Here is a 20,913-nt window from a genome sequence, read left to right as displayed (position 1 = left end):
GGAGATTATTTATATATTTTTTGCACTCACTGGAACTTGCATGGAGCTCAAAATGACCTCTTTGCAACACTATGTGACTTTGAAACAGATAACTAGTTGAGGGAGCTTTAAAAGACGTGCAGGTCTCTTGCAGGCGAGTGAAACTCGGTAGCGACTCATTAAGTTCATTCCAATTGCAAAGACAATGTTAGTATAATAGTGCGTCAGGAGAAAACGTGTCCAAAATGTATAAAGCGTTTCTCACCAGAATGTAATGGGGGAAATGTCTGGGGTCACCTCACTCCAAACAGCCATGAAATAAAGCTACGACATAGCTTCATAGGTAGTCTGGTTTGAAGATGATTTAAAAAAAATAAAGTAGCATTCATTTGTAATTGACTTTACGTGTAATTTCATGATAATTGTGGCATTTTGAAAATCTCCTTTCAGGGATGACTTTGCTGCATCAAGTGGCTAACCCTCTTGACGCTAAAAAAAAAAAGGATCTCCAAACTAGCAAACTTACTAACAAAGTTCTGAACTGCAAAGTTGGCGGATGCTGTCCTAGCTGAACCTTTCGATGTGTCCTTGTGTTTTGCCGGGTTAACCCAACGCAGTATGTGTCTCACACATTCGCGTTCAATCCTTCACACATTTAATTTGGGCGGGTTGGGGTGGCGGAGGGGAACCCGAGGAATGTTCAATCGTTACAATCGGTTCGGTGGACGGACAGTCGGTTCCGTTTTACTAATGTGTTAATGTGGGACCGTTAGCTGCAGCAGGCTCACTCGGATGCACGTCGGGTCTTCACATTTATCTTCAAATGACACCAAAAGCATCGGTTTTCGTTTATTCAACGTTGAAATCCGGTGGGAATGTTGTCACTGGGGGGTGAACACTGCAAACGATCACATCGTTACTTGTTTTTAGAATGTAGTCTGAGTATAAAATGTAAGTGTTGGCAATTAGGTTCATCGAGGAGTTGGGATCTGTCCTCATGGACGCGCTATAAGGTTGTGTTTGAGTTAAGATGCATTTGGCAGGTTTTAAGTTAGCCGAGGGGGAGTCTTGCTGTCAAATTGAGGCGAGTGCCGCATCCTTCCATTCTGGGCTGTCTTCACAGCGGCAGATCCACCACCTTCATGCCAGGCCCCACTACACTAGCTGTTTTTTTTTTCTCAGTCAGTGCTTATTCCCCTGCTCGATCCAAGTCTGCTCCCACACTCGGTGTCCCTCCTGACCTCTCGCCAGCGGATTGTTTGTCCATGCAGTATCTCCGGGTCTGTCTCTCGGCTGCCTAACCCCACCGGTATGCGACAGAACGTTCGCTCACTGCGATAGAAACAATTGCTTGAAACGTCAATGAAAGTTTTATATTAGTTGCAAGGCCAAAACGAAAGGATATCAACCCCACATAGTAAAACCATCCTATTTAGTGATAGTTTGCACTTAAATAATACCCATTTGCAACGATACTTTTACAATCAACCTAATAATGGCAGTGGAACTTTATAAAGTTTGCAAATCGGTTATTTAATGGATCTCCGTGGGGATTCTCAGCACCAAAATAATATCTAAATACTTTGGGCCAGTGAAAAAACATATTCTGACATTCTCCAGGCGACCTGAAAAGTAGCAACTTTTTAAATCATTGATAAACATCCCGTAAACGAGAGAGGCGGCTCCAGCCGTTAGGTATAAATATGGAAGGTCTGGGAACGAATATCTTCCTTCCCTTTGCCACAGTGGACAGTTTGCAGAGAAATGGTGATCAGAATTTGCTGGGAGCCCTTTGACCGGGGTTAAGTTGCCCAGTAATTTGTCGGCAGACTTTAATGATGTCAGCAGCGTGATAAATTATGGTGGGTCCGGAGTTTTATTTTTAATTAAAAGAAAGCTGCAACGCTTTGATGGGGAGCTGGACACACAGAGTAATATTAACCCCCCTGCCCATTTGCACAAAAAAAAACTCTGCAGAGAGTTTAATACAACAAAAACAGCCTGGTCAAACTCCCAGACAAATAGTGAACAGACATGTCCTTTCGAAAGAAAATGCAATAACGTACAGGGATGTGTCTAATGTGTGTTTATGAGATCATATTGGGAGTTGTGAGGAGCAGGGTGAGAATGATCAGGGGGTGGGTTGTTGGGGGGGGGGGGGGGGATATGCAGGACACATTAAAGTTTCAGGACAATTGGTTCAGTTTGCTTGCCCCGTTCCCTGTTCGCCCTGAGGTAGCTTCTCTGTTTGATCTTCCCGGAGCTGGCGCCTTCCATAACAAAATTCGTCTGCCTCTGAAATGCCTTGATTTATCTTGGAAGAATTGCCTTTGCTATTAGCTGTATGGGGGCTTTGGGTCTGTGTATGGAGGGGGGGGGCACACAGAATTTACCAATCAGAAAGATTTTTCCAATGAAAATATGCAGAAAATGTCGGACTTCTGATATTGAAGAGTAGCTTGTATTTAAATACCAGGCGTGCTAGTTTATTCCCTCCCTCCCTCCTCCACAAGCACCACCTCTCTCTCCTAAAGCATGGTTTCAATAAGTCACCAGTAATGAGAAAGAGATCTCGCTAAAGGCAGCCCCACTGCTTAATTACATCGGAATTGTTGTTGTGGATCAGTGTTCCTAGGAGATTATAGCCCCTGAGCTATCAATAAACGTGCCCAGCAAGGGATCTATGATTAACTACTCATTTATTTCAAAATGATTGTTGCCTTTTAGAACCGAGGGACCAATCGGGGCCGCATTTTCGTCGTCAGCACCCTAACCCAACCATTCCATTGGAGGGCGGCGAGATAACAGAAAACTGGGAAGAACTTTTAAAGCAAGTCAAATCCCGGCGCTGCAAATTGAGGAAAGTCAGGCAGCGATTTTGGCAGATTGAGATTGGGGGAGTTAATTGATTGCAGTGGCTCTACGGAGGGTCGCACAAGAGGGCTTTCGTTGTAAAACAAAAAAAAAGTGGTCTTAAGGTGTATATGGCCCCTTCCTCACGGATGATGAATACTGTGCAGGGGTCTCTGAACCAGGGGATTAAAGAGCAGGAGGACTCGGAATCGGCGGGGAAGGGGCGAGACTGCAGCCAAGCTTCGCCCGTGAGCTCGAAGGGATGTAAAATTCAGATTTCCAGCCTGCCTTTCAGCGTGGAGTCGCTCATCTCCCACCACAACCCCTTCAGGACACAGCAGCCTTCCTCGGAGCCTGCACTGCCTGGGGTTAACTCTTTAGGAGCGAAGGATCAATCCTCCTCCTCCTGCTCCTCCAGGACTCAGGGTCACCCTGGGAAAGACTTTGCAAACATTCCCCAGACCCCCTCCCCGCACCAATCGGATCCCCCCAGCGAGAAGGAGCAGCCGGCGTGGGTTCAAAATGGTTCATATTCACCTCCTCCAAGTAAGTGGCTGACTCCCTCTCCGCTCTCTGCCTGCTGAACTCCCTGAACTGGAGAGGGGGGAGGATTTGGGGTCTGTTAAATATTTATTTAAAAATCTCCCAACAGTAATCGTTCCCAGTGGTTTGGGCCAGGAGTGGACCAGGAGGGTGGGATTTGAGCTGGTCCTCCCACAGTGCCAACAGTTGGGTGGTGAACTGGACAGTGAGGCAGAAACAGGCATCTGGAGCACTTTTTCAATTCCCCCTTCAGATTGTGAGAGCCACGTTCGCAAGGCCCAGCATTTGTTGCCCATTCCCAATTGCCCTTGAACCACGTGCCTTGCTAGCCCCTTTCAGAGGGCAAGAGTCAACCACATTGCTGTGGGTCTGGAGTCACATGTAGGGCGGATAAGGACCAGTGAGAATTCTCCCGGGAAAAGGCCGTTAGTGACCCAGAGGTTAGGATAATCCACTCGGGTCATGATTATTATGACACAACTGGGCTGTGGGATATAAACCTGATTGTGGGATATAGACCGGTCTGTGGGATATAGACCGGTCTGTGGGATATAGACCGGTCAGTGGGATATAGACCGGTCAGTGGGATATAGACCGGTCTGTGGGATATAGATCGGATTGTGGTATATAGACCGGATTGTGCGACGTAGACGGGACAGTGGGACGTAGACAGGACAGTGGGACGTAGACGAGACAGTGGGCCGTAGACGGGTCTGTGAGCCATAAATGAGTCTATGGGATATGGACCGGATTGTGGACATAGACGGGACTGTGGGACATAAACCGGACTGTGGGACATAGACCGGACTGTGGGACATAGACCGGACTGTGGGACATTAACGGACTGTGGGACATAAGCCGAACTGTGGGACATAGCCAGGGCTGTGGGACATAGACTGGGCTGTGGGACATTAACGGACTGTGGGACATAAACCGGACTGTGGGACATAGACCGGACTGTGGGACATAGACCGGACTGTGGGACATTAACGGACTGTGGGACATAAGCCGAACTGTGGGACATAGCCAGGGCTGTGGGACATAGACCGGACTGTGGGACATTAACGGACTGTGGGACATAAGCCGGACTGTGGGACATAGACTGGGCTGTGGAACATAGGGGCGGCACGGTAGCACAGTTGCTTCCCAGCTCCAGGGTCTCGGGGTCAATTCCCGGCTTGGGTCACTGTCTGAGCGGAGTCTGCACATTCTCCCCGTGTCTGCGTGGGTTTCCTCCGGGCGCTCTGGTTTCCTCCCACAAGTCCCGAAAGACGTGCTTCTAAGGTAAATTGGACATTCTGAATTCTCCCTCAGTGCACCCGAACAGGCGCCAGCGTGTGGCGACTAGAGGATTTTCACAGTAACTTCATTACAGTGTTAATGTAAGCCTACTCATGACACTAATAAAGATTATTATTATTACATAGACAGGACTGTGGGACGTAGACCGGATGTGGGATTTTAACAGGACTGTGGGATACAGATGGGACAGTGGGACCTAGACTAACTGTATGTTATAGATTGGACTGAGAGACATGGACTGGACTGTGAAACATAGACTGCACTGTGTTATAGATCGGACAGTGTTATCATATAATCCCTACAGGGCAGAAGGAGGCCATTTGGCCCATCGAGTCTGCACCGACCCTTTGAAAGAGCACCTTACTTTGGCCCAATCCCCCACCCAACCCCATAACCGCACCCAACTTTTGGGCAATTTTTAACATGGCCAGTCCACCTAACCTGCACATTTATGGGAGGAAACCGGAGCACCCGGAGGAAACGCACGCAGACACGGGGAGAAAGTGCAAACTCCACAGACAATCCCCCAAGACTGTCCCCGAACCCGGCCCCTGGCGCTGTGAGGCAGCAGTGCTACCGTCGCGCCTCTATGGCCCGGGACTGTGTGTTATGGACTGGACTGTGTGATATAGACCAGTTTATGTTATGGACCGGATTGCGGGTTGGAGACCAGACTGTGGGTCCTCGTGAATGTAGGTTAGAGACTGCGGGACATAGATATATAAATATTTATCCTTCGACAAGTCAGAATTTGGTTACCAACACAAAGAAAAGGCGTATGGGGAAGTGGATGATGCCAGATTAGCAAATTCCAAGTATCTATTGAAGTCTGGCTGCTTCCGCATTTAAATCGTGGTCTTACCCCAACCCGGTTTCACTGGGACTCCGCTGTCTTTGGTCATGCGTACTGGTGTAAATGCAGCGATATGAAATCCGCAATCTCCTCTGTCGAAGAAAAAAAACAATACCTCTCGATATTGGATAAGTGGGAGTGTGACCGAGAGTGACAATGTGTAGAGAGAGGGGGATGCTATTCACTGGAGAGCCCCAGTGTGGGAGCTTTTTGCATTTCCTAAACTTGGTGCGAATGGAAACTGGTTTATTCGTTTGTCTTGGGTAAATCAGAGTGAAAGTTCTGTGCGAGCTGCCCTGAGAAAGCCGCCCAGTTTAATTTCTACAACCGCGGAATTCCCAAACAACTGATGCAACAGCCGTCCCTCCTTTCTCCCTCCAGAGTGATTGGGAATGCTGTAATGCTCCAAGGAGATAGGTTTTTACAGTGGGATTAGCCCCTTGGTGATCTCCCTCCTTGATCTAACCCACTTGATGCGGGGGAGAGGGAGCTACAGGGGTTCCATTCAAATATTCTGGGGAACTGTTTCCCCGGAGCTCCTCAGGGCCATTGTGCACTAATTGTCCATCAAGTATGGGGGGAATTGACTGTCTGAGACAGTCGAGTATTTCAGAATGAACGTAGCTAAAATTAGCCATAGAAAAGGGGGCGAATGCTATGTTGTTTGAGGTTTAAATGTAAAAATCCACCATGTTGGCCTCCTGTGTCAGGACGCCACACCAGTACAGGAGAACGCCCTTCGACCCATCCAGCCGACACCGACAAAATGACATTACATCTGCACTAAGCCCTCTTTCCAGCACTTGCCCCATTCCATAGGCGGTGTGAGGTCAATTGTATTGCAGAAACAAACCCAAATCTTGCTGTTGATTCAGTCAGCTGTTGGAAAATGCATTTGTAAAGATTTCAAAATAAAAGCTTTGGAAAATGCTATTCTTGTCGATGATGGGCTGGGTATAGCAGAGTCAAAATGCCATTCTTGTGGAGTTCAGTGTTTTAAATCGTCTGCTCCATGTAGAGTTCAGTGTTTTGAATGGTCTGCTCCATGTAGAGTTCAGTGTTTTGAATGGTCTGCTCCATGTAGAGTAGAGTTCAGTGTTTTGAATGGTCCGCTCCATGTAGAGTAGAGTTCAGTGTTTTGAATGGTCTGCTCCATGTAGAGTAGAGTTCAGTGTTTTGAATGGTCTGCTCCATGTAGAGTAGAGTTCAGTGTTTTGAATGGTCCGCTCCATGGAGAGTAGAGTTCAGTGTTTTGAACGGTCTGCTCCATGTAGAGTTCAGTGTTTTGAATGGTCTGCTCCATGGAGAGTAGAGTTCAGTGTTTTGAATGGTCTGCTCCATGTAGAGTTCAGTGTTTTGAATGGTCCGCCCATGTAGAGTAGAGTTCAGTGTTTTGAATGGTCTGCTCCATGTAGAGTAGAGTTCAGTGTTTTGAATGGTCTGCTCCATGTAGAGTAGAGTTCAGTGTTTTGAATGGTCCGCTCCATGGAGAGTAGAGTTCAGTGTTTTGAGTGGTCCGCTCCATGTAGAGTTCAGTGTTTTGAATGGTCCGCTCCATGTAGAGTTCAGTGTTTTGAATGGTCCGCTCCATGTAGAGTTCAGTGTTTTGAATGGTCCGCTCCATGTAGAGTAGAGTTCAGTGTTTTGAATGGTCCGCTCCATGTAGAGTAGAGTTCAGTGTTTTGAATGGTCTGCTCCATGTAGAGTTCAGTGTTTTGAATGGTCTGCTCCAGATAGAGTTCAGTGTTTTGAATGGTCCGCTCCATGTAGAGTTCAGTGTTTTGAATGGTCCGCCCATGTAGAGTAGAGTTCAGTGTTTTGAATGGTCTGCTCCATGGAGAGTAGAGTTCAGTGTTTTGAATGGTCCGCTCCATGGAGAGTAGAGTTCAGTGTTTTGAATGGTCTGCTCCATGTAGAGTTCAGTGTTTTGAATGGTCCGCCCATGTAGAGTAGAGTTCAGTGTTTTGAATGGTCTGCTCCATGTAGAGTAGAGTTCAGTGTTTTGAATGGTCTGCTCCATGTAGAGTAGAGTTCAGTGTTTTGAATGGTCCGCTCCATGGAGAGTAGAGTTCAGTGTTTTGAATGGTCCGCTCCATGTAGAGTTCAGTGTTTTGAATGGTCCGCTCCATGTAGAGTTCAGTGTTTTGAATGGTCCGCTCCATGTAGAGTTCAGTGTTTTGAATGGTCCGCTCCATGTAGAGTAGAGTTCAGTGTTTTGAATGGTCCGCTCCATGTAGAGTAGCGTTCAGTGTTTTGAATGGTCTGCTCCATGTAGAGTTCAGTGTTTTGAATGGTCTGCTCCAGATAGAGTTCAGTGTTTTGAATGGTCCGCTCCATGTAGAGTTCAGTGTTTTGAATGGTCCGCTCCATGTAGAGTAGAGTTCAGTGTTTTGAATGGTCCGCTCCATGTAGAGTAGAGTTCAGTGTTTTGAATGGTCTGCTCCATGTAGAGTTCAATGTTTTGAATGGTCTGCTCCAGGTAGAGGAGAGTGCAGTGTTTTGAATGGTCTGCTCCATGTAGAGTAGAGTTCAGTGTTTTGAATGGTCTGCTCCATGTAGAGTAGAGTTCAGTGTTTTGAATGGTCCGCTCCACGTAGAGTTCAGTGTTTTGAATGGTCTGCTCCATGTAGAGTTGTGTTTTGAATGGTCTGCTCCATGTAGAGTTCAGTGTTTTGAATGGTCCGCTCCATGGAGAGTTCAGTGTTTTGAATGGTCTGCTCCATGTAGAGTAGAGTTCAGTGTTTTGAATGGTCTGCTCCATGTAGAGTTCAGTGTTTTGAATGGTCCGCTCCATTTGGAGTTGTGTTTTGAATGGTCCGCTCCATGTAGAGTAGAGTTCAGTGTTTTGAATGGTCCGCTCCATGTAGAGTTCAGTGTTTTGAATGGTCTGCTCCATGTAGAGTTCAGTGTTTTGAATGGTCTGCTCCATGTAGAGTTCAGTGTTTTGAATGGTCTGCTCCATGTAGAGTTCAGTGTTTTGAATGGTCCGCTCCATGTAGAGTAGAGTTCAGTGTTTTGAATGGTCTGCTCCATGTAGAGTTCAGTGTTTTGAATGGTCCGCTCCATGTAGAGTTCACTGTTTTGAATGGTCCGTTCCATGTAGAGTAGAGTTCAGTGTATTGAATGGTCCGCACCATGTAGAGTAGAGTTTAGTGTTTTGAATGGTCCTCTCCATGTAGAGTTCAGTGTTTTGAATGGTCTGCTCCATGTAGAGTTCAGTGTTTTGAATGGTCCGCTCCATGTAGAGTTCAGTGTTTTGAATGGTCTGCTCCATGTAGAGTTCAGTGTATTGAATGGTCCGCTCCATGTAGAGTTCAGTGTTTTGAATGGTCCGCTCCATGTAGAGTTCAGTGTTTTGAATGGTCCACTCCATGTAGAGTTCAGTGTTTTGAATGGTCTGCTCCATGTAGAGTAGAGTTCAGTGTTTAGAATGGCCCGCTCCATGTAGAGTAGAGTTCAGTGTTTTCAATGGTCCGCTCCATGTAGAGTAGAGTTCAGTGTTTTGAATGGTCTGCTCCATGTAGAGTTCAGTGTTTTGAATGGTCTGCTCCATGTAGAGTAGAGTTCAGTGTTTTGAATGGTCCGCTCCATGTAGAGTTCAGTGTTTTGAATGGTCCGCTCCATGTAGAGTAGAGTTCAGAGTTTTGAATGGTCTGCTCCATGTAGAGTTCAGTGTTTTGAATGGTCCGCTCCATGTAGATTTCAGTGTTTTCAATGGTCCGTTCCATGTAGAGTTCAGTGTTTTGAATGGTCCGCTCCATGTAGAGTAGAGTTCAGTGTTTTGAATGGTCTGCTCCATTTGGAGTAGAGTTCAGTGTTTTGAATGGTCCACTCCATGTTCAGTTCAGTGTTTTGAATGGTCCGCTCCATGTAGAGTTCAGTGTTTTGAATGGTCTGCTCCATGTAGAGTAGAGTTCAGTGTTTTGAATGGTCTGCTCCATGTAGAGTAGAGTTCAGTGTTTTGAATGGTCGGCTCCATGTAGAGTTCAGTGTTTTGAATTGTCTGCTCCATGTAGAGTAGAGTTCAGTGTTTTGAATGGTCTGCTCCATGTAGAGTAGGGTTCAGTGTTTTGAATGGTCTGCTCCATGTAGAGTTCAGTGTTTTGAATGGTCCGCTCCATGTAGAGTTCATTGTTTTGAATGGTCTGCTCCATGTAGAGTTCAGTGTTTTGAATGGTCCACTCCATGTAGAGTTCAGTGTTTTGAATGGTCCGCTCCATGTAGAGTTCAGTGTTTTGAATGGTCTGCTCCATGTAGAGTAGAGTTCACTGTTTTGAATGGTCCGCTCCATGTAGAGTTCAGTGTTTTGAATGGTCCGCTCCATGGAGAGTTCAGTGTTTTGAATGGTCTGCTCCATGTAGAGTTCAGTGCTTTGAATGGTCCGCTCCATGGAGAGTAGAGTGCAGTGTTTTGAATGGTCTACTCCATGTAGAGTAGAGTTCAGTGTTTTGAATGGTCTGCTCCATGTAGAGTAGAGTTCAGTGTTTTGAATGGTCTGCTCCATGTAGAGTAGAGTTCAGTGTTTTGTATGGTCTGCTCCATGTAGAATAGAGTTCAGTGTTTTGAAATGTCCGCTCCATGTAGAGTTCAGTGTTTGAATGGTCCCCTCCATGTAGAGTTCAGTGTTTTGAATGGTCCGCTCCATGGAGAGTTCAGTGTTTTGAATGGTCTGCTCCATGTAGAGTTCAGTGTTTTGAATGGTCCGCTCCATGGAGAGTAGAGTTCAGTGTTTTGAATGGTCTGCTCCATGTAGAGTAGAGTTCAGTGTTTTGAATGGTCTGCTCCATGTAGAGTAGAGTTCAGTGTTTTGAATGGTCCGCTCCCTGTAGAGTAGAGTTCAGTGTTTTGAATGGTCCGCTCCGTGTAGAGTAGAGTTCAGTGTTTTGAATGGTCTGCTCCATGTAGAGTTCAGTGTTTTGAATGGTCCGCTCCATGGAGAGTAGAGTTCAGTGTTTTGAATGGTCTGCTCCATGTAGAGTTCAGTGTTTTGAATGGTCTGCTCCATGTAGAGTAGAGTTCAGTGTTTTGAATGGTCCGCTCCATGTAGAGTAGAGTTCAGTGTTTTGAATGGTCTGCTCCATGTAGAGTTCAGTGTTTTGAATGGTCTGCTCCATGTAGAGTAGAGTTCCGTGTTTTGAATGGTCTGCTCCATGTAGAGTAGAGTTCAGTGTTTTGAATGGTCTGCTCCATGTAGAGTAGTGTTCAGTGTTTTGAATGGTCCGCTCCATGTAGAGTTCAGTGTTTTGAATGGTCCGCTCCATGTAGAGTTCAGTGTTTTGAATGGTCTACTCCATGTAGAGTAGAGTTCAGTGTTTTGAATGGTCTGCTCCATGTAGAGTTCAGTGTTTTGAATGGTCTGCTCCATGTAGAGTTCCGTGTTTTGAATGGTCCGCTCCATGTAGAGTAGAGTACAGTGTTTTGAATGGTCTGCTCCATGTAGAGATCAGTGTTTTGAATGGTCTGCTCCATGTAGAGTTCAGTGTTTTGAATGGTCTGCTCCATGTAGAGTTCAGTGTTTTGAATGGTCCGCTCCATGTAGAGTAGAGTTCAGTGTTTTGAATGGTCTGCTCCATGTAGAGTAGAGTTCAGTGTTTTGAATGGTCTGCTCCATGTAGAGTTCCGTGTTTTGAATGGTCCGCTCCATGTAGAGTAGAGTTCAGTGTTTTGAATGGTCCGCTCTATGTAGAGTTCAGTGTTTTGAATGGTCTGCTCCATGTAGAGTAGAGTACAGTGTTTTGAATGGTCTGCTCCATGTAGAGATCAGTGTTTTGAATGGTCTGCTCCATGTAGAGTTCAGTGTTTTGAATGGTCTGCTCCATGTAGAGTTCAGTGTTTTGAATGGTCCGCTCCATGTAGAGTAGAGTTCAGTGTTTTGAATGGTCTGCTCCATGTAGAGTAGAGTTCAGTGTTTTGAATGGTCTGCTCCATGTAGAGTAGAGTTCAGTGTTTTGAATGGTCTGCTCCATGTAGAGTAGAGTTCAGTGTTTTGCATAGTCCGCTCCATGGAGAGTAGAGTTCAGTGTTTTGAATGGTCTGCTCCATGTAGAGTTCAGTGTTTTGAATGGTCCGCTCCATGGAGAGTAGAGTTCAGTGTTTTGAATGGTCTGCTCCATGTAGAGTTCAGTGTTTTGAATGGTCTGCTCCATGTAGAGTTCAGTGTTTTGAATGGTCTGCTCCATGTAGCGTAGAGTTCAGTGTTTTGAATGGTCCGCTCCATGTAGAGTAGAGTTCAGTGTTTTGAATGGTCTGCTCCATGTAGAGTTCAGTGTTTTGAATGGTCCGCTCCATGTAGAGTAGAGTTCAGTGTTTTGAATGGTCTGCTCCATGTAGAGTTCAGTGTTTTGAATGGTCTGCTCCATGTAGAGTTCAGTGTTTTGAATGGTCCGCTCCATGTAGAGTAGAGTTTAGTGTTTTGAATGGTCCGCTCCATGTGGAGTTCAGTGTTTTGAATGGTCTGCTCCATGTAGAGTTCAGTGTTTTGAATGGTCCGCTCCATGTAGAGTTCAGTGTTTTGAATGGTCCGCTCCATGTGGAGTTCAGTGTTTTGAATGGTCTGCTCCATGTAGAGTTCAGTGTTTTGAATGGTCCGCTCCATGGAGAGTTCAGTGTTTTGAATGGTCCGCTCCATGTAGAGTTCAGTGTTTTGAATGGTCTGCTCCATGTAGAGTAGAGTTCAGTGTTTTGAATGGTCCGCTCCATGTAGAGTTCAGTGTTTTGAATGGTCCGCTCCATGTAGAGTTCAGTGTTTTGAATGGTCCGCTCCATGTAGAGTTCAGTGTTTTGAATGGTCTGCTCCATGTAGAGTAGAGTTCAGTGTTTTGAATGGTCTGCTCCATGTAGAGTTCAGTGTTTTGAATGGTCTACTCCATGTAGAGTAGAGTGCAGTGTTTTGAATGGTCTGCTCCATGTAGAGTAGAGTTCAGTGTTTTGAATGGTTTGCTCCATGTAGAGTAGAGTTCAGTGTTTTGAATGGTCCGCTCCATGTAGAGTAGAGTTCAGTGTTTTGAATGGTCTGCTCCATGTAGAGTTCAGTGTTTTGAATGGTCTGCTCCATGTAGAGTTCAGTGTTTTGAATGGTCTCCTCCATGTCGAGTAGAGTTCAGTGTTTTGAATGGTCTGCTCCATGTAGAGTAGATTTCAGTGTTTTGAATGGTCTGCTCCATGTAGAGTAGAGTTCAGTGTTTTGAATGGTCCGCTCCATGTAGAGTAGATTTCAGTGTTTTGAATGGTCTCCTCCATGTAGAGTAGAGTTCAGTGTTTTGAATGGTCTCCTCCATGTAGAGTAGAGTTCAGTGTTTTGAATGGTCTGCTCCATGTAGAGTAGAGTTCAGTGTTTTGAATGGTCCGCTCCATGTAGAGTTCAGTGTTTTGAATGGTCTCCTCCATGTAGAGTAGAGTTCAGTGTTTTGAATGGTCTGCTCCATGTAGAGTAGAGTTCAGTGTTTTGAATGGTCTGCTCCATGGAGAGTAGATTTCAGTGTTTTGAATGGTCTCCTCCATGTAGAGTAGAGTTCAGTGTTTTGAATGGTCTGCTCCATGTAGAGTAGATTTCAGTGTTTTGAATGGTCTGCTCCATGTAGAGTTCAGTGTTTTGAATGGTCCGCTCCATGTAGAGTAGAGTTCAGTGTTTTGAATGGTCTGCTCCATGTAGAGTAGAGTTCAGTGTTTTGAATGGTCTGCTCCATGTAGAGTAGAGTTCAGTGTTTTGAATGGTCCGCACCATGTAGAGTTCAGTGTTTTGAATGGTCCGCACCATGTAGAGTTCAGTGTTTTGAATGGTCTGCTCCATGTAGAGTAGAGTTCAGTGTTTTGAATGGTCTGCTCCATGTAGAGTAGAGTTCAGTGTTTTGAATGGTCCGCTCCATGCACAGCAGCTGAAGTGCTTTATTTTTAAATAAAACTGGTTGTTTTTATTGCAGGGCACCCCAGTCCTCCCCCGTGCACGCTGAGGAAACACAAAAACAACAGGAAACCCAGGACGCCCTTCACCACCTCGCAACTGCTGTCCCTGGAGCGCAAGTTCCGCCAGAAACAGTACCTGTCCATCGCCGAGAGGGCCGAGTTCTCCAGCTCCCTCAACCTGACCGAGACCCAGGTCAAGATCTGGTTCCAGAACCGACGGGCCAAGGCCAAGAGGCTACAGGAAGCCGAACTGGAGAAGCTCAAACTGGCGGCCAAGCCTCTGCTGCCGTCGTTCGGCCTGCCGTTCCCCATCGCCTCGCACCTCACCTCCCCCGGCCTGTATGGACCGTCTAACGCCTTCCAGCGCCCTGGCCTCCCTGTGCCGGGCTTTCTCACAGCCCCGGTCACATATGGAATGTATTATTTATCATAGATTGTAACTGTGCCCCCCCCACCCTCTGTGCCTTTATTCAGCCCCCCCTGAAAGAATTGAACTCAGCTACCACAAGGTTGCAGTGCAGTGTTCCAGAGGCTGGCAACATTCTTGCACAATAATCTGCTAGTTTGCAGTGGTGGGATTTCCCCCACCACTTTCTGCCCCAGACTTAAGGGGGTCTGCCCCCCCCCCCCCACAAAGTGCAACAATACACGGAACAGTCGATATCTAGTAATCGAAGTCTCCACCAAAAATTTCCACGGCGAAACGAGAAAAGAAAGCGATAAATCCTCTCCACATAATATAGCTGTCGTTTGGTTTCAAGTGCCTTGGGTTTTGATGATTAATCCCGCGGACTCTGGAGTTTTGCAGCGTTCCCTGTAGACTTTTGAGTTGATTCCTGACTTTTAATTTGGGGTGGGGTTGGGGTGAAAAGTTGGAAACTCACTTTGAATGGACGAAGCAAAACTTGCCGAAGGGGTTTTATTTTTAATGGCTCCCGGGGGTTGGGGAGCAAAGCCCAACAGGACGTGATAGCCCGTGGCTCCGGGAGAGGTGGGGGGGAGGGGGGAGTTATATATATTTTTGTTTTGGCGTTGCTAAATTGTCTCACTTTTTCTCTCACTGTCATTTTATAACTTCGTCTGTGTCTAAAACACCCCCAACCCCTTTGACAGGGGAAGTTGCACCTTGTTTTAAAACGAGGTTTGTTTTCAGAAAGTGTGATCTGATCATTTGCTTAAGGACTTTTTGTCTTCGATCAACCAGACCTCCTTGTAAATATAACAAAAAATGTGTAGAATTAGGGCTGGGTTTTTCTGTTTTTATTTTGCTTTTTGGACGCAACCTCCGCCAGCCGTAGCAGGAGGGAGCAACTCTGAAGAGTGTTTACCGATATTTAAATATATATTAAGTGCATTTAAGATACTTTTTAAGAGCTGTTTACATTTCCTTACACGAGTGTACAGTGCGTTGCAGATGGTAAAATGGGTTACGAGAACTTCACTTGTTTTTTTTGTACACTGATGGTCAAATAAACTCTTGAATTGTTTTTCTCCCCCCTCCTAACTTTATTTATTTCCCTCGTTTACTGATGACAGTTCATTGCGATTGCTTTAGAAGACGAAATGTTTTGCGATCTCATAATAGCTGACTGGGGGGATGGATGTTGAGCTGATGCTGGAGGGAGAGAGAGAGAGAGAAATGGGGACTTTATTAGATTCCTGGCTACCACTTAAACTTCAATGGTCAGGGAGATGGTGGCGGGCGAAATGAACATCAAACGAAGCTAAATGGACCCGGGGAATTCACGCAGCGAATAGTATGTTTAAAACGGTGCAGAGTTTTTTGGGTCAGTTTTTTAAAAACTGGCAGCTTGATTTATTTTCGTCTCCCTCCTCCCCAGTCTTAAATAAAACAAAATTTAAAACAAAACATTTTTTTTGCGAGGTCCCTGCTCTCTGCAGACTGTTTATCGATTGATTTTTGAGCTGTGGATCCGGGCAGATTGTACCAACTGTTCAATGTCTGCCGTTGGAACCAAATTTATAACCATCTGATCGGATTAGAATGCAATTAATTGTCCAACCTGCTTAGTGAGTTTGAAATCACTAATATTATAATGAGTGTAAGTGTTTAGAATCCCGGTCGATTAAGTTGTTCGTCGAAAGGACATGTTTGACTTTCAAATGTTTTGCTCGCCAAGGACTGGCCAAGTCGAGAGTTGTTGTCACAATTGTTGTTTAACCAATCCTATTTATTCCCATCCTCACCTCCCAAGTTTATACCGTTTGAATGTTCAACCGTTTCTCCTGTGTTAATGTTAGTGCCCAGCACTCGCGTTACATTTGCTGTTTAACCCCCCCCCCAGTGTTTAAGGGGGGCGGGGGTTGAATCGGATTGTTTGAGGAATCTGCCAGTCAGATTCTCGCCAGCCCGGTGCCATTTGAAGCTTGCGATGTCTGGTCACTTTTTCATGATGAACTCCCGAGTTGAAAACTAAATTCAGACATTAAAGGCGACTGACTTTACGCGAGGTGCACCCTGCACCGTCCGGGGTCATTTCACAGAGCTAATCGTTTTCTAAAATTCAATAATATTAATAATTTGGGTCACTTTCCGTCCGTTTAATGGGCCCTTGAGTTATTATTGCGGACATGAGCAAAGCATTTCCGCTCAAACAAGTCCGCAGTGTGTGCCCCGTGCAGATATGTCCCAAACACAATGCAATATTCCCATCTAGCGGTCACCTCCTGCATAACCCGCTGGCCTGTGTTTTGTCAATCCCCAGCCCAGATTCCACCCACAGCACAAGCATCCCATCATTTTAAAAAAATGCATTTTATTTGCATGCATAGTTTCTGCACTTACCTCCCTGATATTTTTAAGATTTCCCAGCCGTACATTTGATTTTGCAAACATTTGTATGGACATGAATTCTCACACCCACCGCCCCAAAGAAATGCTCCACTATCTGAGTCCCATTTCCACTCGTTCACTGGTTTCCCCCGCCGTAACCACACTGATTACTGCTGGGGATTTCCTGCTGTTGCATCGTAAATTTCTAGCTCAACACAAAAGTAAAAAGTGATTTAAAAAATAATTAGAGGTTGTCAGTAGCTCCAATGCGTTACCATATAAATAAATAGGAGGCAGTATTTAAATGCTTAGAACACCCACTGTACATTATTGCACAATATACCTTAATTGTACATTTTATGGGCTTTCAGTTTATTTTGACTGTTTATAATCCTGTTTGTAAAATAAAAATTACACTATGTTGCGAAGCACGTTCCATCTCTGAACCCTGTATAGAATAGTCCTCTTCTTTTCGAGTGCAGACAGTGACTGATGCGGAGATGTGGATCCGCTGGGGGAAAGGCCTGACCGTTCTTCGCCCGAGGCGGAGGGGGCCGGTGTCCGAAAGATTATTGGGACATCGCGGCAATCCAGACCCTGACCACACTTTAGCCATCAGTGTGTGGGCCCAGTCTCCAGGAGGCCATTGGCTCTCAAACAGGAGTTGGAGCCTGGTCTAATGTTTTGTTTCAGAATTGAAAATTATCTGGCAAGAATTTCTGATCTACTTTTGGTAGCTGGAATGAAAATAGCTTACTCAGCGCAGGCAGTTTTTGACTTTCTTGTTCTTGGTGGCTCAGTCCAAAATCAGGACCACCATTTTCCCAGGAATCTATCAGGGTAGCTTCGTGAAATATCCATATGGGCAAGGGTGTCTGGTGTCTGGATACATTTTCCATTCTCACCTGTGATCTCCACATATCATGCAGCTTCCTAAGCATTATAAGCAGCGCCTGAGTATGTTTTTTTCCCATTTTTCCCTACAGTATCAAACTGCACAGTTTTGTCAACAGATAATATTAGTTTGGTTACGGGGATGGGCTGAGGTTAGGGTGCTCTTTCGGAGGGTCAGTGCAGACTCGATGGGCTGAATGGCTTCCTTCTGTGCTATAGTGGTTTGATGATTCTTAATTTAGATGTGTTCTGATCTCCCTCAGGGGTAGGCCAAGGATATGGTAGCAGAGCAGTTATGTTATTGGGGGAAGGGGGAGAGGGAGGGGGAAGGGGGAGAGGGAGGGGGAAGGGGGAGAGGGAGGGGGAGGGGGAAGGGGAAGGGGGAGGGGGAAGGGGAAGGGGGAGGGGGAAGGGGAAGGGGAAGGGGAAGGGGAAGGGGGAGGGGGAAGGGGAAGGGGGAGGGGGGAAGGGGGGAAGGGGAGGGGGGAAGGGGGAGGGGGGAAGGGGGGAGGGGGAGGGGGGGAGGGGGGAAGGGGGAGGGGGAGGGGGAGGGGAGGGGGAGGGGGAGGGGGAGGGGGAGGGGGAAGGGGGAGGGGGAGGGAGAGGGGGAGGGGGAGGGGGAGGGAGAGGGGGAGGGGGAGGGGGAGGGAGAGGGGGAGGGGGAGGGAGAGGGGGAGGGAGAGGGGGAGGGAGAGGGGGAGGGAGAGGGGGAGGGGGAGGGGAAGGGGGAGGGGAAGGGGGTGGGGGAAGGGGAGGGGAAGGGGGTGGGGGAAGGGGAGGGGAAGGGGGTGGGGGAAGGGGGTGGGGGGAAGGGGGTGGGGGGAAGGGGGTGGGGGGAAGGGGGTGGGGGGAAGGGGGTGGGGGAAGGGGGTGGGGGGAAGGGGGTGGGGGGAAGGGGGTGGGGGAGGGGTGGGGGTGGGGGAGGGGTGGGGGAAGGGGGAGGGGGAGGGGTGGGGGAGGGGGAGGGGTGGGGGAAGGGGGAGGGGTGGGGGAAGGGGGAGGGGTGGGGGAAGGGGGAGGGGTGGGGGAAGGGGGAGGGGTGGGGGAAGGGGGAGGGGTGGGGGAAGGGGGAGGGGTGGGGGAAGGGGGAGGGGTGGGGGAAGGGGGAGGGGTGGGGGAAGGGGGAGGGGTGGGGGAAGGGGTGGGGGAAGGGGTGGCGGAAGGGGGAAGGGGAAGGGGGAGGGGTGGGGGAAGGGGGAGGGGTGGGGGGAGGGGTGGGGGGAGGGGTGGGGGGAGGGATGGGGGAAGGGGGAGGGGTGGGGGAAGGGGGAGGGGTGGGGGAAGGGGTGGGGGAAGGGGAGGGGTGGGGGAAGGGGGAGGAGGGGAGGGCATGGGGAGAGGGGGAGATGGGGAGGGGGGAGAGGGAGATGGGGAGGGGGAGAGGGAGATGGGGAGGGGGGAGAGGGAGATGGGGAGGGGGGAGAGGGAGGGGGAAGGGGAGGGGGTGGGGAAGGGGTGGGGGAGGGGGTGGGGAAGGGGTGGGGGGAGGGGGTGGGGAAGGGGTGGGGGAAGGGGGAGGGCATGGGGAGAGGGGGAGGGGGGGAGAGGGAGGGGGGAGAGGGAGGGAGGGGGGAGAGGGGGAGAGGGAGGGAGGGGGGAGAGGGAGGGAGGGGGGGGAGGGGGGAGAGGGAGGGAGGGGGGGGAGGGGGAGAGGGAGGGAGGGGGGGGAGGGGGGAGAGGGAGGGAGGGGGGGAGGGGGGAGAGGGAGGGGGGAGAGGGAGGGAGGGGGGGAGAGGGAGGGAGGGGGGAGAGGGAGGGAGGGGGAGAGGGAGGGAGGGGGGGAGAGGGAGGGAGGGGGGGGGAGAGGGAGGGAGGGGGGGGAGGGGGGGAGAGGGGGGGAGGGGGGAGAGGGGGGGAGGGGGGAGAGGGAGGGAGGGGGGAGAGGGAGGGGAGGGGGGAGAGGGAGGGAGGGGGGGAGAGGGAGGGAGGGGGGAGAGGGAGGGAGGGGGGGAGGGGAGGAGGGGGGGGAGGGGGGAGGGGGAGGGAGGGGGGAGGGGGAGGGAGGGGGAGAGGGAGGGAGGGGGGAGAGGGAGGGAGGGGGGAGAGGAGGGAGGGGAGGGGAGGGAGGGGGGTGGGAGGGAGGGAGGGGGGAGAGGGAGGGAGGGGGGAGAGGGAGGAGGGGGGGAGAGGGAGGGAGGGGGGGAGAGGGTGGGAGGGGGGAGAGGGAGGGAGGGGGGTGAGGAGGGGGGTGAGAGGGGAGGGGGGGAGAGAGGGAGGGGGGGGAGAGGGAGGGGGGAGGGGTGGGAGGGGGGGGGAGAGGGAGGGGGGGAGAGGGAGGGGGGGGAGAGGGAGGGGGGGAGAGGGAGGGGGGGTGAGGGAGGGGGGAAGGGGAGGGGAGGGGGGAAAGGGAGGGGAGGGGGAGGGGGAAAGGGGGGGAGGGGGGAAAGGGGGGGGAGGGGGGTGGGGGGAAAGGGGGGGAGGGGGGGAGGGGGGAATGGGGGGAGGGGGGAAAGGGGGGGTGGGGGAATGGAGGGGGAGGGGGGGAGGGGGAATGGGAGGGGGAGGGGGGGAGGGGGGAAAGGGAGGGGGAGGGGGGGAGGGGGGAAAGGGGGGGGAGGGGGGGAGGGGGGAAAGGGAGGGGGAGGGTGGAAAGGGAGGGGGAGGGGGAAAGGGAGGGGGAGGGGAAAGGGAGGGGGAGGGGGAAAGGGAGGGGGAGGGGGAAAGGGAGGGGGGAGGGGGAAAGGGAGGGGGAGGGGGGAAAGGGAGGGGGTGGGGGGAAAGGGAGGGGGAGGGGAGGGGGGAAGGGGAGGGGAGGGGAGGGGGGAAGGGGAGGGGGGGAAGGGGGGAAGGGGAGAGGGGAGGGGGGGAAGGGGAGGGGGGAGGGGGGGAGGGTGAGGGGGGGAAGGGGGAGGGGGGGAAGGGATGGGGAAGGGGGAGGGGGAAGGGGGAGGGGGAAGGGGGAAAGGGGAAGGGGGAAAGGGGGAGGGGGAAAGGGGGGAAGGGGAAAGGGGGAAAGGGGGAGGGGGAAAGGGGGGAGGGGGAAAGGGGGAAAGGGGAGGGGGGAAGGGGGAAAGGGGAGGGGGGAAGGGGGAAGGGGAAGGGGGAAGGGGGGGAGGGGAGGGGGAGGAGGGGGGGAGGGGGGGAGGGGGAGGAGGGGGGAAGGGGAGGAGGGGGGAAGGGGAGGAGGGGGGAAGGGGAGGGGGGGAAGGGGAGGGGGAGGGTGGAAAGGGGGGAGGGGGGAAGGGGAGGGAGGGGAGGGGGGAAGGGGAGGGAGGGGAGGGGGGAAGGGGAGGGGGGAAGGGGAGGGGGGGAGGGGGGAAGGGGAGGGGGGGAGGGGGGAAGGGGAGGGGGGGGGAGGGGGAGATTAGTTCAAATCCCAGCACAGCTTTTAAAATCTGAGCCTCAGTGACCAAAAACTACTGGATTCTCATTTATAATAAACCCTATCTGATTCCTAATGCTCTTTCGGGAAGGAAATCTGCCGTCCTTACCCAGCCTCGTCTCTCTGTGACTGCATGACATTTTTAAGATTTCTCAGCCATACATTTTATTTTGCAAACATTTGTGTGGGCATGAATCATATTCTCGCACCCACTACCCCAAAGGAAAGCTCCACTATCTAAGTCCCATTTATACTCGTTCACTGGTTTCCCCCACCGTAACCACACTGATTACTGCTGGGGATTTCCTTCTGTTGAATCGGAAATTTCTAGCTCAACACAAAAGTAAACAGTGACTTAAAAAAGTAACCAGTAGGTGTCAGGATTGTAAATAACTCTAATAGAATTAAATATAAACTTTGGTCTGAGCTTTACCACATAAATAAATAGGAGGCAGTATTTAAATGCATAGA

The 20,913-nt window shown here is 50.0% G+C and overlaps 1 protein-coding gene across 1 annotated transcript; it reads left to right on the top strand.

The window, feature by feature from the left end:
- The first annotated feature begins 2,601 nt into the window (after positions 1–2,601).
- Positions 2,602–14,919, top strand: msx3 (muscle segment homeobox 3). Its single transcript, XM_072491668.1, has 2 exons — positions 2,602–3,378; positions 13,450–14,919. The coding sequence occupies exons 1-2, from the start codon at positions 2,964–2,966 to the stop codon at positions 13,863–13,865; spliced, it is 831 nt and encodes a 276-aa protein (XP_072347769.1). The 5' UTR covers positions 2,602–2,963; the 3' UTR covers positions 13,866–14,919.
- Positions 14,920–20,913: the final 5,994 nt, after the last annotated feature.

The sequence above is a fragment of the Scyliorhinus torazame genome, chromosome 28 (genome assembly GCF_047496885.1).
Source record: "Scyliorhinus torazame isolate Kashiwa2021f chromosome 28, sScyTor2.1, whole genome shotgun sequence".
Lineage (NCBI taxonomy): Eukaryota > Metazoa > Chordata > Chondrichthyes > Carcharhiniformes > Scyliorhinidae > Scyliorhinus > Scyliorhinus torazame.
This window is presented reverse-complemented; position numbering and strand designations above follow the sequence as displayed.

Bases quoted from the DNA above. Each gene is read 5' to 3' on its own strand.
- msx3 (XM_072491668.1), top strand. From the start codon at position 2,964: ATGGCCCCTTCCTCACGGATGATGAATACTGTGCAGGGGTCTCTGAAC. The intron at 3,379-13,449 runs GTAAGTGGCTGA...TTTTTATTGCAG, and splicing joins TTCATATTCACCTCCTCCAA to GGCACCCCAGTCCTCCCCCG.